Source organism: Hyalella azteca, unplaced genomic scaffold (genome assembly GCF_000764305.2).
Source record: "Hyalella azteca isolate HAZT.00-mixed unplaced genomic scaffold, Hazt_2.0.2 contig11041, whole genome shotgun sequence".
NCBI lineage: Eukaryota > Metazoa > Arthropoda > Malacostraca > Amphipoda > Hyalellidae > Hyalella > Hyalella azteca.
This window is the reverse complement of record NW_025941053.1, coordinates 17,390-32,441: the sequence shown is the minus strand read 5'-3', so window position 1 is coordinate 32,441 and position 15,052 is coordinate 17,390. Positions and strand designations below refer to the sequence as shown.

Here is a 15,052-nt window from a genome sequence, read left to right as displayed (position 1 = left end):
TAGTCGTGGCCAACTGCTAGTGCGTCTGGGTCATGCTGGCCTTGGTGCATATAGGTACCGATTTGGTAGGTTACCATCTCCGATGTGTAGCAACTGCAATGTAGGAGATACTCATACTGTCGAGCACTACTTTCTTACATATGGGTCACACCCATGGTTGAACTAGTATAAGGTTGACCATGAGCAGCTCATTTTTGCGGATGTAGTTCGTTGTTCGTCTGTGACGTCACTGATTGCAATGATGTCACAGGTATTAACCAATCGCCGAAATGCAATCAAACCTGTCAACCAATCCGTCATGGGAATGACGGGCGAAGAAAAAAGAAGTTCAGAAGTTACGTTTCTCGATCACAGTGACGTAACAATAGAGCTGAACTGAAAACGGAAATCCTCGTGGGTCAAACTTATATAGTTCGACTATGGATCACACCAGGCCGCTCAAAAATTGCGTGAAAGTCCGGAAGATAACTATGATATCAATCTCCTTACGTTCTGGGACCTGCCAGACAGAGGAGACTTCCCATGTAGCGCCCAGTTCGCGGAAATCAAAGGTACAGAACGCCAAAACAATCCCTGAGACTGAGGCCACATCAAGATCCCTCGCTGCGCTACTAAGATGTCCTAATGTAAACCCTTTGCTGAAGATCTTACCATGGAGGTGCAATCAGTTGTTTGTTGGGAGCCATCATTTCTTTGCCGCAAAACGGACAAATGTACCACTTCCGCACGAGCGGCTGTTACGTACAATGAAGTCCTTGTGAGTTGTGGATTCCGGTTCGAGCTGCTGTCGACGACGGATTTTGGTGAGCTGCCTAGCCTGGCAGGCCCTGGCTTAGCTGGCTAGCCAGAATATTTAATTTTAAAAGTGGAGATTCTTGTTGCTTCGCATTTAGGAAAACTTAGGAACCATTCAACAGAATCATAATTTCAACCTCGACGATCACGATGTCACGCCATAAGCGGCGGAAGGAGAGAATATCCCAATATTATACTTATACCTATTCAACATAGAATGACAAGAAATTAACCTAAATTAGCCTATGATTTATTTCTCCAAAGAATATGATGGTTGTCACTAAAATATTCCTTTCTGTTTCAGCCTTCAGGTAACATCAAACGGGTAAAAAGGGACGGGCGGGGTAAATAGGGACGCGCGTCCCACATTTCGTAGAAATGTTGTAGCAGCTAAACTGCTAAACTAATCAAAATATTGCAAAACTAAAAATAGTGGCGTAAACTTCAACATTTTTACTATCTAGGATTATGCATAAAGCTAGTCAAGAAATCAAACATTTACTATCTCTAAAAAATCGCTGAAAAAAGTGTGAAAAGTGCAATTTTGGAAAAGTACCTCTGTTATCGAGTGTAATTCGTTCCTGATGTTTCATTGCATCTTCGAAATTCATGGAGAGTAATATTTTCCACCATAGTGAATGCATCAATTCATTGTATACCAAAGCAGTCCTCACAAAATAATTCTGTTTGCCGTGAGGTAATGAAAACCTATTTTTAATTAAAACAAAAAAATGCGATATATTTGTATTAAATATCAATATCTAAATAAAATGATCGAATGTATCCTTTCATTCGAGGAGAAATCTCCTGCTTATGGCGGCTCACTAAGTATAATATTATAACATTTACCAATCCTTTCTATTCACCTCGTTCTCACACGAAGCTCATTCATAAAGGCTGAGTCACGGTATCCACGTTGGCTCTTTTTCATCACATACTCGTCGAGACTCGCAGACTTAAGCTACTCACGACTGGCCGTGCAGCGCAAGACTCAGTCCTGCGTAGTGCATGGCTGCCTTATATGCCGTACACGCACGGCTGCTCTTGTTGTCGCACGCACAGCCACCACTCCTGTTGCCGCACGCACAGCTGCCGCACCTGTTGTCGAACGCACAGCGGGCGCAGCAGCTTCACGCACAGCGGGCACAGCTATTGTTACCGCTAATGTTGCCTTATAAATCAATTGGAGGCTACAAACTCTTCCATCAACGTCCTTCAGCATTATCATACATAAGAAATTGGTTTAAATCTTTTGTAAATGACAAGATTAAAAATGAACTGATTCTAAAAAATCTCTGGTTTGTCACCATGTCACGCCATAAGCGGCGGAAGGAGAGAATAGTAGAATTATATACTAGAATATCGGATATCTTAATATTACAGTCAACATAGAATGAAAAGAAATTAACCTAAACTATGATTTATTTCTCCAAAAAATATGATGGTTGTCACTAAAATATTCCTTTTGGTTTCAGCTTTCAGGTATGTATTTTACAATCTTTTTTTTTTTTTGTTATAGTGAATTCACTTGTCTTGACAGTCTTGACCCACTCAGACCCAGTTAAAATGGTGCAAAATTACTAGCCATATTGTTTAATGTTAGCTGTTAAGCTTACAGATACAAAAGAAATGCTATAATATAACTGCTGATATGAAGCTTGCAGTTGACAAAGTTGTTGTCAATGCTTAATGGCATGTCCATGGATAAGGTAATATCACATTAATAATACGGTAATGTATGGATAAGGTAATATATTAATAATACGGTTATGTATGGATAGGGTTATTTATTAGGGATTTAGGGTAATATCATATCATTTATCAATAAAGGAAAATAAATACAAATCACAGAAAGTGTCATTTATTCTATATCTACATTATTTACAAACCAAAGGAAGAGGAGGATTTCAGAGTACTGTTAATGTTAGTAATGGATGAGTATACTTTGCATGCTTCAGACCCACACTCAGGATGATGTATGTTTTCGGTGAATTTTCCCGCCCATTTCCACTTTTTTAAGCTATTGCTGTGCACAGTTGGCGCAATGTAATGAAAATTGATTCTCTTCGCGCACGCATGGTGGTTTTTCAGCAAATCCTTGGGCATTTAGAGCCAGCACTCCAGCAGGCACTCCGCAGGCACTGTGGCGCTCCGAAGCATTTTGGAGTTATTTTACCAAAAAATAAAATTGATTTTACCACCCGGTCAAAGAAACCCCAGGAGCTGGGGTAACAAAGACCATCACTTTTTTTAAAGTTACATCAAAACTATGAAAGGCAGGAGCCAGCAATTTATGGTGAGTAAAGCTAGAGTATAGACCTGTATTTTGCATGTTTCAAATTAAGTTTAACTTATTTAGTAAAAAAATGGCATCATTTTGAAAAAAAAGTGGTCAAAGTTACCCATTTTACAGTACAGATGAAATGCTACATGGCTGCTGATATGAAGCTTGCAGTGGACAATGTTGTTGTCAATGCTCAATGGCATGTCCATGGATACAGTAGGTAATATCACATTAATAATACGGATTTATACGGTAATTAATGAATATGGTAATATCATATCAATAAAAGAAAAACAAGTAAAAATCACAGAAAATGTCATTTATTTTACATCTACATCATCTTCTCATACCGTCCCTTATTACCCCGTTTGATGGTACATTTATCATTTATGTATAGCTAAATTGCTATTTATCCTGAGAGTAGAAACAAGAACAATTATTTCCTATTTGGAGCTATTTAAGTATTTAGCAGTGCATTCAATACAATTTCACATTTTTTTTATTAATATCCATTGTAGTAGATTCATATTGCAATTGCATCATCACACAAGTCTAAAATAGAATTTAATTTTTGGATTTCACTACTTGTTGATAAAATTGAATGGCTTCAAACTAACACATTCACAATAATTTTAAAATCTCTTGGCATGATCAGGCAATTGTGTTGACAAAATTAGATAAGAATTATTTATTTATCAGAAATCTTGAAACTTCTAAAATGGCAGCTAAGTAAGTTCAGGCCTTGGCTTAGAATGCAAGGAGCAGGTGAATAGATCTTTGGCAACACATGAGCATAAAAATCTATGTCTTCAGAAGATGTTGCCAAACATTTATATTTAAAATACCTCTTCAAATGTAAATATTTACTGCAAGAAATCTGGAAGGTTTAGAAGTTTGGCAACAAATCCTCAATAAGTCTCACTACACTTTGGTCCTAAAATAAGAATTTTAGAGAGCCAACTCTGCATAGTGGTTGGAAAACAGATGTATTTCATGCCTGAGAGCAACTGTTTACAGTATTCACAACTACAATGATCTTTTTTGTACTAGATTCTATTTCAACTGTAAACATAATAATATTGATTCATGGGTCAAGTTATTATAGGTACTAAAATTATAGGTACTTATGTATGTACATAGAAAGATCAACGAGGTGAAGGTTGAGCTATAAATAGCCTAATTCAACTCATGGTAGCAATGTATTTACTCATGATTGATTTGTTTTATTATAGTAACTTTTTTGCAGGACTATGTATGGAAGCACTAAAATAAATTTTGTCTATTCTGGCAACTGTGTTCCATTCATTTCATGTACTGAATGTGTATCCTAAGCTATGTACATAATTTTATTTCTGTGCCATGTTCATCAATTTCAATTTTTGTAACTGATTCATATTGTTCTTCCAGGAAATCCTTTTTTTTATCAATAGAAATCAATTTATTACCATCATCCAAAGTGATGGAAGCAAACAGAAATCTCAAGCAAAGCTCTAATCTGGCAGCAACTAGTACAGCAACTAGCGCCACCACTCATGCTGCCGCTGTTTCCAGTAGTAAAGTTAACAGCATTACCAATGGCAATATTCTCAGTGTACAGGCTCCTTCAATTTATTTTGCATTTGCTAGTTCATCCAATGTTTCCAATGGAAAATTGATTCCTACTTTCCTATTGTCAAATGCTTCAAGCTTGGGAAATTTGTCCCAGGCTATTTGGATTCCTACGGCTGCTGTGATGCCGCAGACTCAAGATTTAGGGGCCGTTTTGCCGAAAATAACTAAGTCAGCTCAGGATTCTACCACCAAACCAGCTATGTGCTCTAAACTAGATGCAACACAATGCTCCTTGATAGAATCAACTCAGTGTGCCATGAGTGAATTGGCTCCTTCCATTGTGCCTGACACAGCTCATCCTGATCCACTCCCTGCTGAGTTACCTCAGTATACTCCATCCTCCACTGAGTTACCCCAGTCTGCTCCATCCTCCACTGAGTTAATGCAGTCTGCTCCATCCTCCACTGAGTTACCTCAGTCTGCACCATCAACAGAAATGCCTCAGTGCTCAAAAATGGAGTTACTTCAAATCGCCAGCACACCTGTGAGTCACAATAAATGTCATATTATCATCCAGATCCTAACATATTTTCCTATTTGGGTTCAGTTGCTATAGAGTGTGATTTTTATAAGACAAATGTTTTATACAAGTTACAGCTTGGTTTGCCTTATAGTTTCTTTTGATTTCCCTTGGAATTTGTTTCTTGGATGAATTTCTTCTCACTTAGAATTGAAATGAATTTGGTATGAAGAGGATTGAATTTGTTATGATTTAATTAACTTTTTTTGCCATGGTTTGATGATTCAAATAACCTAATTTTTTCCCTAGGCTTTCATTCTCATTTTATTTTCCAGAGCACCCGTGTAAGAATCCCCAGAATTAACTGGAAAAAAGCACCTCGGACTGTCAAGAAAAGTTGGAAAAGAAAATCCTGCAAGTCTCCCAAAATTTCACGTACAATGCGCTTCATACTTCCTAAGTCTGAAATTCAACTTCACTCCTCTGTCACCAGAGATATCAATGTCAATTCTGGTAGAAAAACATCTCTGAATTTATTGAGTGGGACTTCAATGTATTCCATTCCACAATCTGGTAAAGTCGGAACTAATTTTACTCCTTCTGAAGAAATTTCATCTTCAAGTTCTTCAAATTCTGCTTGTGCAATAAATTCCAGCATTTTAAATTCAGAGTCTAAAATAATTTCAGATCCTATTAAGGAAGAGGCATTTAACTCAGTGCAGGCACTTGTAGGTCCTGTCCTTGTTGCCAGCACTTGTGTTACATCCAGCAAAAGCAACTTGCAGTCAGCTTGTTCTGTGCCTTATGCTGCTGCAGAAGCCCCTCATGTTTTATCCTCTTTGCCCTGTAGTTCAACTAGTTTGAATGCTTCCATACTGGTTGATGCTGTGGCTGCTGGAAACCATGTTGACTCATCAGTTGCTGCACACTGCGATTCTTCTGTTAACAGCTCTGATGTTGTGGACTTGAATGCTAATGAACTTTCTCAGGAGTTTACTTTTTTTCGTGCTGTGCCACCAAAGCCAACAATTAATATTGAAACCCAAGTTGAATCCACAAAATATACTAAGTCTATGGGAACATCGAACTGCCATTTAGGGGGTAAAAGAAGAGCAAACCGTAGCAGAAATAATTTGGATCGGGAACCAATGTATAAACCATTGATGGCTATGCAAACCAGAGCAGGTATAAAGAACCAAGCTTGCACCAAACCTAGCATCAACACCACCACAGCCTCGACTCGCAGAAAAGTTATTTTAGTTAAATCAATAACTGAAGAGAAATCTACCCACAGTGGACTTCAGGTAAGTGCTGTATTTACCCTGAAAGTAATTCTTGTACAATTTTCGGTAATAAGTAGTATGTCTATACTAGTGATATTATGCTAGTCAAATTATGAATGTTCAAGATTTATTTGGAAGTCTCCAGACTCACGTAAATAAAACGAATAAAAATTCTAGGGGTGAGAATTTTGAATCTTGTTCTGTCCTTCTAGGTGAATAATCAAATATTGTCAAAACTCGAGGAAATAATGTGTTTTTAGGCCAAATAATTCTCGCTAATTTGTGATTTTTGCTTACACTCAGTCTTCCGAAATACATTCAGTCATCCATCAGATATTCATGGTCAATCACCAAATTGTCTAGGGGTTTGCAAAGTATTTTCTGTATCATAAATAACCACTCCAATAACCGGCAGAGACTGTCAACAAATTGCTTGCAATTGTGATACTGAAGCTAAAGTTTGTTCTGGTCCTCAGGGCGAGTTTGATGCCATGCTTCCTGGCAATATTGATGCATCCAACAACATTGATCTTGCTGCATGTGGCATTGAAGTTGATGAACCACTTCATGAAGCCATCACAAATGCCACCAAGTTGATGGATGGCACGAATACTCTAAGGATCTCACCTCAATTAATGCGCAAGAAGAACTCCAGATCAATCCTTTCATCAAATATGTCAAGCAAAATTGAGAGGGACGGCGAAAAGATTTTTACGATTAATTCTCAAGAGCCTTTAGTTGAGTTCAATGCTGGTGGTAATGTTGCTGGTATCCCCGAAGTAGCCGTTAACGTTAAATTATCACTTACGGAAGTGAACCTCAAAAATTCCCAACCATCCTCTTCTTCTGGCCAGAGAAATATCGAGGATGTAGGATCCAAGAACCCAGGGAGTGAGGTCTTTGTTGGAGGAGATGGACCAACTTCTGGAGATGGACAAAACATGGGACGAACAAGCAAACGGATTCTGTTGTGTCAGGTATAGTTTCAGGTTTGCTGTTATAAACACACGTTTTGGGTCATGTCGTGCTTCTGGGTCTCATTATCTGCTTTCCAACGAGAATGTGATATTTTATTCGTTGTTTATAATAATTAGATTTAGAAATAGGTTAACGATTTGTTGAAGTTTCAATAATTTGATGCTTGCCACACAAAACCGCAGTACCTTTTCTGAAATGAATAAAGATCCTTGATTACCAGGAAATTTTAGTCTTCATCTGCTGATCATAAAATTTGCCCAGGTGTGTGGCAAGCTTCTGCATGGCGTCTCCAGCCTCAAGACTCACCTGCTCACTCATGCCCCCACCAAGCCCTACGCTTGTGACGTTTGCCACCGACGCTTTAAGCGTCGCACGTATCTCAACCAGCACGCGCTCACGCACACCAACCGACGTCCTCACACGTGTCGAGTATGTCAGGTCACGTACAGAACGCGTAGCCAGCTTATGAGGCACCTCAAAGCCCATGAACGCGTCCTTGATGTCTATGAGTGTAAGCAATGCTCTAGGGTTTTCAACTCTCGGTTTGCTCTCAACTCGCACGCTAAAGTTCACGTGGAGAAAGTCTCAAGTTGCTGTGAGATTTGCGGCGAGTTTTTTACTTCTGCAAAAGCGCTCAAATTGCACAGATTGACGCATTCGGAATGCCAGCACCGTTGTGAAGTCTGCGGAAAAAGATTTGCATACCTGAGTTTGCTTCAGCGGCACATGGTTAGTCATGACAATGATGAACCTCGGTATTCGTGCAAAATTTGTCCAATGAAATTTTTTTGGGAGACCAGCCTCGCCAATCACGCCAAAACCCACGTGCCTAAAAAGTTCAAATGTACCTTCTGTCCGATGGATTTTCACTCGGAGCTTAAGTACACGTCACATCTCAAGAAACACTCGAATCCCAAGCCACATTCGTGCACTCTCTGTCCTAAGAAGTTTGCATTCACGTATCAGCTGAATAAACACATCAACAGCACCCATGATCTCAAGAGCTTGTTCTCCTTAAAAACACGAAAACTGCGTGGCGAAGATGTGCCAGGTCTTCTGGACGGAGATGTGACCGGTCATCCTGTTTCTATCAGAACCAAAACATGTTTTCAAAACGCTACAGGCGAGATTTCCAACGAAGGAAAGAATTCCGATGTTTCTAGATGTCCTGAGGAAAAATTTGTGGACGGAAGCTTACCCGAACTGTTATCTGAAAACCACCACATTCGAGCACAAGAACACAACTCTTCTGCTGGCCAAAGCAAGAAGAAGAACGCTCTCTGTCAGCCCAGCACCAACATTTCCACCACTGCAAGGAGTAGCACGAATGCATCAAGTATCGCCAGGAATTGTGTTAAAGCACCCATAAATGTCGGCAAGGTACCTGCTGCCAGCAGAAGTGCTGGTGCCAGAAAGAACGCTGAAGCCAGCAATAATTCGGAGGCAAACAGGAGTAGTGTCAAAAAGCGTGTCGTGACCTGCAAGCGTACAAATACTGATAATAAATTCACCGCTGAAAATAAAGCTGAACTGAAGCACTCTCGAAAGATGACCGCCATAACTTCTTCTAACGATGAAAATTCTGTAAATGCAACTTCTGATGAAGAACAAATTTACAAAAATGCCGTCAGACCTACTAAGCAATCCTTAACGCCTGCTCCATCCCTGAGCTCTAGTGTCATGCCCAGGCTTGCTTACTCTCGACGTAGTAATGCATTGCCTAAAAGTTGCGCTAGGCGATTAAGCGCCTGTGGCGTCTCCTCTTTTGATTCTAATGGGGAACGATCAGGACCTCCTCCGGCTTACAGCTTCTCATCTCCCCAAGCGTCCACTCAGAGCCCAAAGGAAAATTTGTATCCCGTCACTACCCCGAACTTTTCATCAACTTCCATTTTGAGCATTTCATCAGCTCCTACCCCAAACTTTCAATCGGGACCTACTACTTCTAACTTTTCATTGCCTCCTACCTCTAACTTTATATCGGCTCCCACAACAAAATATTCATCGGCTTCTACCCCGAACTTTTCATCAGCTCCTACTGCAAACTTTTTATCGGCTCCCTCCTCTAATTTTTCTTTAGCCTCTTCCCCGCTTGAACATTCAGATGTGAATTATTTCCCTGAACCTTCGAAGGGAAACAGTGGGGTCGCCAAATCCTCCTCAAGATCTTCTAAATTCGTCCATTTGGCATGTAGGGATTTTTTCCCTATCGGAAGCGGGGAGGATCGTGGAAGTTTTACAGGACAGCCCCACCCCCACCTGTTGCCCGCGTCCTGTGATCCCTACTTGCATTCCTCAGCCTTCATTAAATCCCCAGCTCTGCTCCCCTCTTACATGGAAGATTCCTTCACCCACAACCCGCCTGACAGCCCACTCAATAACTTGAGCCCGCAATACAGCCCTCCTGATATGTACAGCCCAGAGTACAGCTCACCCGCGCACCTAGGCCCACCTCACAGCCCGCATCAGATATCCAACACTGCATACAACCCAAGACATAACTCAACTCGCCAGCCTTACCCACCTCCACCTTCGTATCTATAGCGAGAAAACTCAATATACTATTGAACTCGGCTGGTCAACCAATCTCTACCTTCTTATTTTTATAATTACAACCAACGACATAACTACTCGACGGCTCAACCCTCTTCATCGCCAGCACAGCCCGCCTATTTCCCTAAACTCCTAAGTGCGCCCGCGTTGCGCCAGCACACCAATATCAGTTCCCTCAGGGCGGGTTGAGGTGATATACTCAAAACTAACTGCAAAGATTACTGGCTGTTATTTGTCGTTGATCTATCACGTTGTTATACAGTTACTGTACTATATACTGTTTCATGTTCGTTTATGTTCGTTGTTGTTGTTGCTTAGTTTTCTTGCGTATAAAAGAAGGTCTTCAGTTTGCAGTGAACTGAATTTCATAGACGCGTCTTGGTCATCTTCGATCGTGTACACGTAAGCCATTCATTTCCGTACATGAAATGTTATGCGCGTTCTGCGGCGTTAATCACATCGTAACCAATAATAAGAACCATAGTTTTGATTATGATGATAATGTTCATCGCAAGTGCCAACTCAATGCACTGCAACAAGCAGAGGATAATTCACGTCCAATTGCGTACGGAAATGTGAAAATTCGAATTTCCTTCATCTTGCTACTCACTCATCCTTGTCATTTTACAACCTCGGTAATAAGTTAACAATTATTTACTGAATAAATTAGATGGAGTTTCACATATATATATCGTATGTGGTTGGCGCCTTGTTACAATTTCCTACTAAGATTTTGAATTCGCGTCGGTTCTTGTTGATCAATAAAAGTGATGATATTCTTCTTACGAACGATGTGTTCAGTGTTTTTTATCCTGTCTTTGATGCAATAGCAGTACAGTTTAGTTCCTTCATAATTGTTGATCACGTTTTTTTTTGTGTTGAATCCCTAATGGTTTACAGAGGTAGTTGAAGTTTTAATAACAATAAACACGAGGAAATAACGCAACAACCTGTCGTTAACAAACATTTATCCAGAGTTTGTCATGGTGAAGGGTAACAAATAACAAAATAATCATAACTCATATAANAGGAGATAGATTTCTACAGTACCCCCTTTCTTGGCCGTTTTCTAATAATTTCACGTTTTCTTTAATTTTTTTCGAAAAATTCACACGAACAAAAATGTCTTAGAATTCTGTTTTACATATGTGTACCAAATTTCAGAGTGATCCGTCTGTGAATAGCCGAGATAAATTTTACCCCAGACGCTCCCCTTAATACGATAACATGAAGATGGCTAATCCAAGCCACACTTGCACGCATCATGCCACGTTGAGCTGAATCATGCCACATTTTCCCTCGTTGGCCCACTGGTCCCCCAGCCTGCCCCGGACCCGCTGCAGCTGTTCCTCCGAGGCCCCGACGGCGGGGCCGCCCTTCACGGTGCGCAGGGCCAGCACGGGCCCCAGCTGTGCCAGCTCGGGGCCCAGGACCTCACGGAAGGGCGTCGTGCTGGGCCAGGACAGGTCCCCGACCAGCTTGCGGTAGTTCAGGTCGCCCTGAAGTGAGACGCGGGTCAGGGGGGGGGAGCGATTACGATATAATAGAATTACTCATAGTTGATAAAATTCATACATAAAAACATACATGACACACATGATGACATGACAGACGACGATGGCAGCCAGCAGCTCATCGTGACGTGGCTAAGAACCTGCCGGGAAGGGGCGAGGGCTCGACCAGGGCAGTTAGACGTTGTCAGCTGTATGAGGGCATAGACAGTATGACACACGACATAGATGACGAGGGCAGCCAGCAGCTCATCGTGACGGGACCGTGAACCTGCCACTCAGGTCGTGGAGAGGGGGAGGGGGAGCTCGGCTAGGGCAGTTGGACGTTGCCAGCAGCTACAAACTGCCTTTGATTCGTGATAATACTTCTATTTATATTGAATACGGCTGAAAATACAGCTGCTAATATTGAATATGGCTACTGTAACACAAACCTACACATGACGGCCGTATTAGGCACGGCCGCCTATATCAAGCTGACCATGACACGCGGATAAGGCGACCCTTCTGCACGTTGCTGACAGCCACGAGGGCGGCGCGCTGACGCTCATTCTAGTGAATGAGCGTCATTGAGCGTGAGTGAATGAAAGTCATTCTAGTGAATTGCGATGGCCGCGTGGAAATAAAATATATATGTTTAACCGGTAACCCTCATCACCCTAATACTGTAATGGAATTAAGCTGTATAGTCAGTATAGACCTCATGTATTTATTTATCTGAAATTGCTATCAGATGAAAATTATTAGGATTTTTTCATGCTTAATTATTTAGATAATTTATTCATGGCAAATCGTTGGATCCATAATTATTATCAGTTTTTTGAAAAAAGGGAAAGAGCAGCGAGAGAGATAAAGGAGGGAACCATCATTTACGTGAATTTCTACCAATTCCTTTGTCGCCTTTTTCCTGAACATCAATATCGTCCGTAAAGGCTTTAGGAACGATTATCACGATATGCAGATGAAATGATAAATACCGAAATGATAAATGAAACTATAAATACGAAACCGAAATTAAACTCCAGCGGAGACAGCGCTGAAGTGCCCGTCGATGACGTGAATAATTTCTACATGAATCCCTCGAGCTGAATTAAAAATTGAATCAACTTCATTCAAGCCTACACCTCTTGAATATTAAAAGTATTGTTGAACATACTTGGCCACGTTGCTGGACTCCGTTGCAACCTCATCACACGTAACGGTCACAGTTCATCATATAAAATCTTCTCGATTATTGGAAGAGTGGAATATTTATTTTAAAATTTGTCAGTGAAAGAAAAACAGCAAATAACCCTATTGGTCATTGCATAATTTAGTAATATTCGTCTGAACCACCACGGAAACGTCAAAGTGACCTCTGTAAGTTAAATTGAGCGTTTAATACAATTGCGGTATTCGTATTGTTCTGTATTTATGGCATTTTTTCCAAGTACCCGATGCAAGGTTTATCATGAAAGCGCGGATTAAGTAGGACGACGAGCAATGTGATTATTGCGATTAATTTTTCTTTATTCTTACAATAAATGTTGATAACTGCTGCTTCACAACATCATTTTGGTTTCATCGTATTTCATTCATGACTGCGACTTGATAACTTGCACCATGACCGCCTTCAGCCGTGCAGGGTGAGCAGTTTTTATTGCCATCACAATGTACAGTAGAGTGGCAGAACATGGTAATGAGCACCCGCTACAATACCCCTACCCTATAACCCCAATGACCCCGACGGCCAGCCCCTATAACCTCAATGACCCCGACGGCCAATCCGTATAACCCCAATGACCCCGACGGCCAGCCCCTATAACCTCAATGACCCCGACGGCCNCGACGGTATAGTGTGGACCTGCTGTACACGACGGTATAGTGTGGACCTGCTGTACACGACGGTATAGTGTGGACCTGCTGCACACGACGGTATAGTGTGGACCTGCTGCACACGACGGTATAGTCACCACACGGCGGCCACTGACCCTGGCCACACGGCAAGCCAGCTGATGTCAGCGGCCATGCACTCACCGCAGCCAGCGCAGCGTGTGGCTGATGTCAGCGGCAGTGGTGTCAGACACAAACCAGGGGCGCGTCTTAAACGTACACGTCGACGTGACGTACGAGACGTGCCTGCGTCAGCACCAACGTCAGGCACACGTCCGTCAGCAGCTCGTAGCCAGCGTTGTCCAGCACCAGCGCTGACGACGTAAGGAGGTTACTAGTGACAGCAGGGAGGTTACTAATGACATGAGGGAGGTTACTAGTCTTATCAGGGAGGTTACTAATCACTATAAGTAGGTTACTAGTGACATCAGGGAGGTTACTAATTCATGAGGGAGGTTACTAGTGACATCAGGGAGATTACTAATGACATGAGAAAGATTACTAGTTTTATCAGAGAGGTTATTAATCACTATAAGGGGGTTACTAGTGACATCAGGGAGGGGTCATTAGGTAAGACGGGTAATGGTCCAATTCGTATGACTCATATTACCAGCAAGCTATTAGTATACCTCGTAGGTTTAACATAGGCATTAGTACCTATTGATTTAAAAATAATTTTTTAGCAAAGCAATGAAATTTTTAGTTACCAAACTACTCATCACTCAACAAATGATTACCAGTAATTACCAATAATTCAAGGAAAGGTCACTCAAATTACCTACCCAGAGTAGAGTCAGCCGCTGACTTCGCTCTCAGAAGCTGACAGACCTCAGCGCTGTCGTTGACGAGGAAATCTTGCCTGACTGACGTCAGCCAGTCCAGTATTCTGCAATGGTCAGCGTTAGTTACGTTGTCAGCAGCCCTGTCACCGATGGCATTTACATCAGAATAAACGCTGGCTCTGTCAGCCTTACTGTCAGCGACAGCACTGCTGTCAGCGATTGTTTTGTCTCTCGGACAGGCATCATCATGTCTACTTCTAGAGCTGACATCGTTAGAGCCGACATCGTAGCAATCTTCTCCGTAACTCCGAGCAATGAGACGTAAAATGGACTTGCCATCGCTGCTGACAGTGCTGATGCCAGCTGCTGGACTGGCCTCCTGGCAGTCGTTGCTGACGCCAGCCACGGCAACGGCCGTCCCTCCTGACAGGCTGAGGTCGTACTGGTTGCCCCACACCGACAACTGCAACAACAATGACAACAACACTGATAACAATAATAAATGATAACAGAAGTGCAGCAACAATAGAAATGGTGAGAACAGACGCGACAACAACAGTGATAACAAGTGAGAAGTCCAGCAACAATAAAAATGGTGAGGAAAGGAGTTACAACAACAACAGCAATAACAAATGAGAACAACAACAGCAACCACAAAAATAATGAAGACAGAGGCGACAACAATGATAGTTGTAACAGCAACGGTCACAACACCCGAGAGCCTGACGATGAATGGAACTAGCTTTTTGACCTAGCATGACGATGCATAGAACTAGCGTGACGACGGAATGAACTAGCATAATGAAAGCCAGCACCTCAAGCATGACAGTGTCAGCACCTCCAGCATGGCAGTGACAGCACCTCCAGCATGACAGTGTCAGCACCTCCAGCATGACAGTGACAGCACCTCCAGCATGACAGTG

General features: G+C 41.8%; 2 protein-coding genes across 2 annotated transcripts in view; one reads left to right on the top strand and one right to left on the bottom strand.

The window, feature by feature from the left end:
- Positions 1-788: 788 nt before the first annotated feature.
- On the top strand, positions 789-10,758 carry LOC108666933. The gene is made up of 5 exons (XM_018153902.2): positions 789-803; positions 4,487-5,174; positions 5,486-6,454; positions 6,910-7,410; positions 7,673-10,758. The coding sequence occupies exons 2-5, from the start codon at positions 4,539-4,541 to the stop codon at positions 9,953-9,955; spliced, it is 4,389 nt and encodes a 1,462-aa protein (XP_018009391.1). The 5' UTR covers positions 789-803; positions 4,487-4,538; the 3' UTR covers positions 9,956-10,758.
- Positions 10,759-11,139: 381 nt separating this feature from the next.
- LOC108666932 (damage-control phosphatase ARMT1) overlaps positions 11,140-15,052 on the bottom strand; it is a 9,129-nt gene continuing 5,216 nt past the window's right edge. Inside the window, 5 exon segments of the mRNA XM_047882688.1 lie at positions 11,140-11,516; positions 11,957-12,027; positions 13,492-13,559; positions 13,561-13,661; positions 14,130-14,592. Coding sequence (XP_047738644.1) covers positions 11,227-11,516; positions 11,957-12,027; positions 13,492-13,559; positions 13,561-13,661; positions 14,130-14,592 — 993 coding nt within the window. The 3' untranslated portion in view covers positions 11,140-11,226.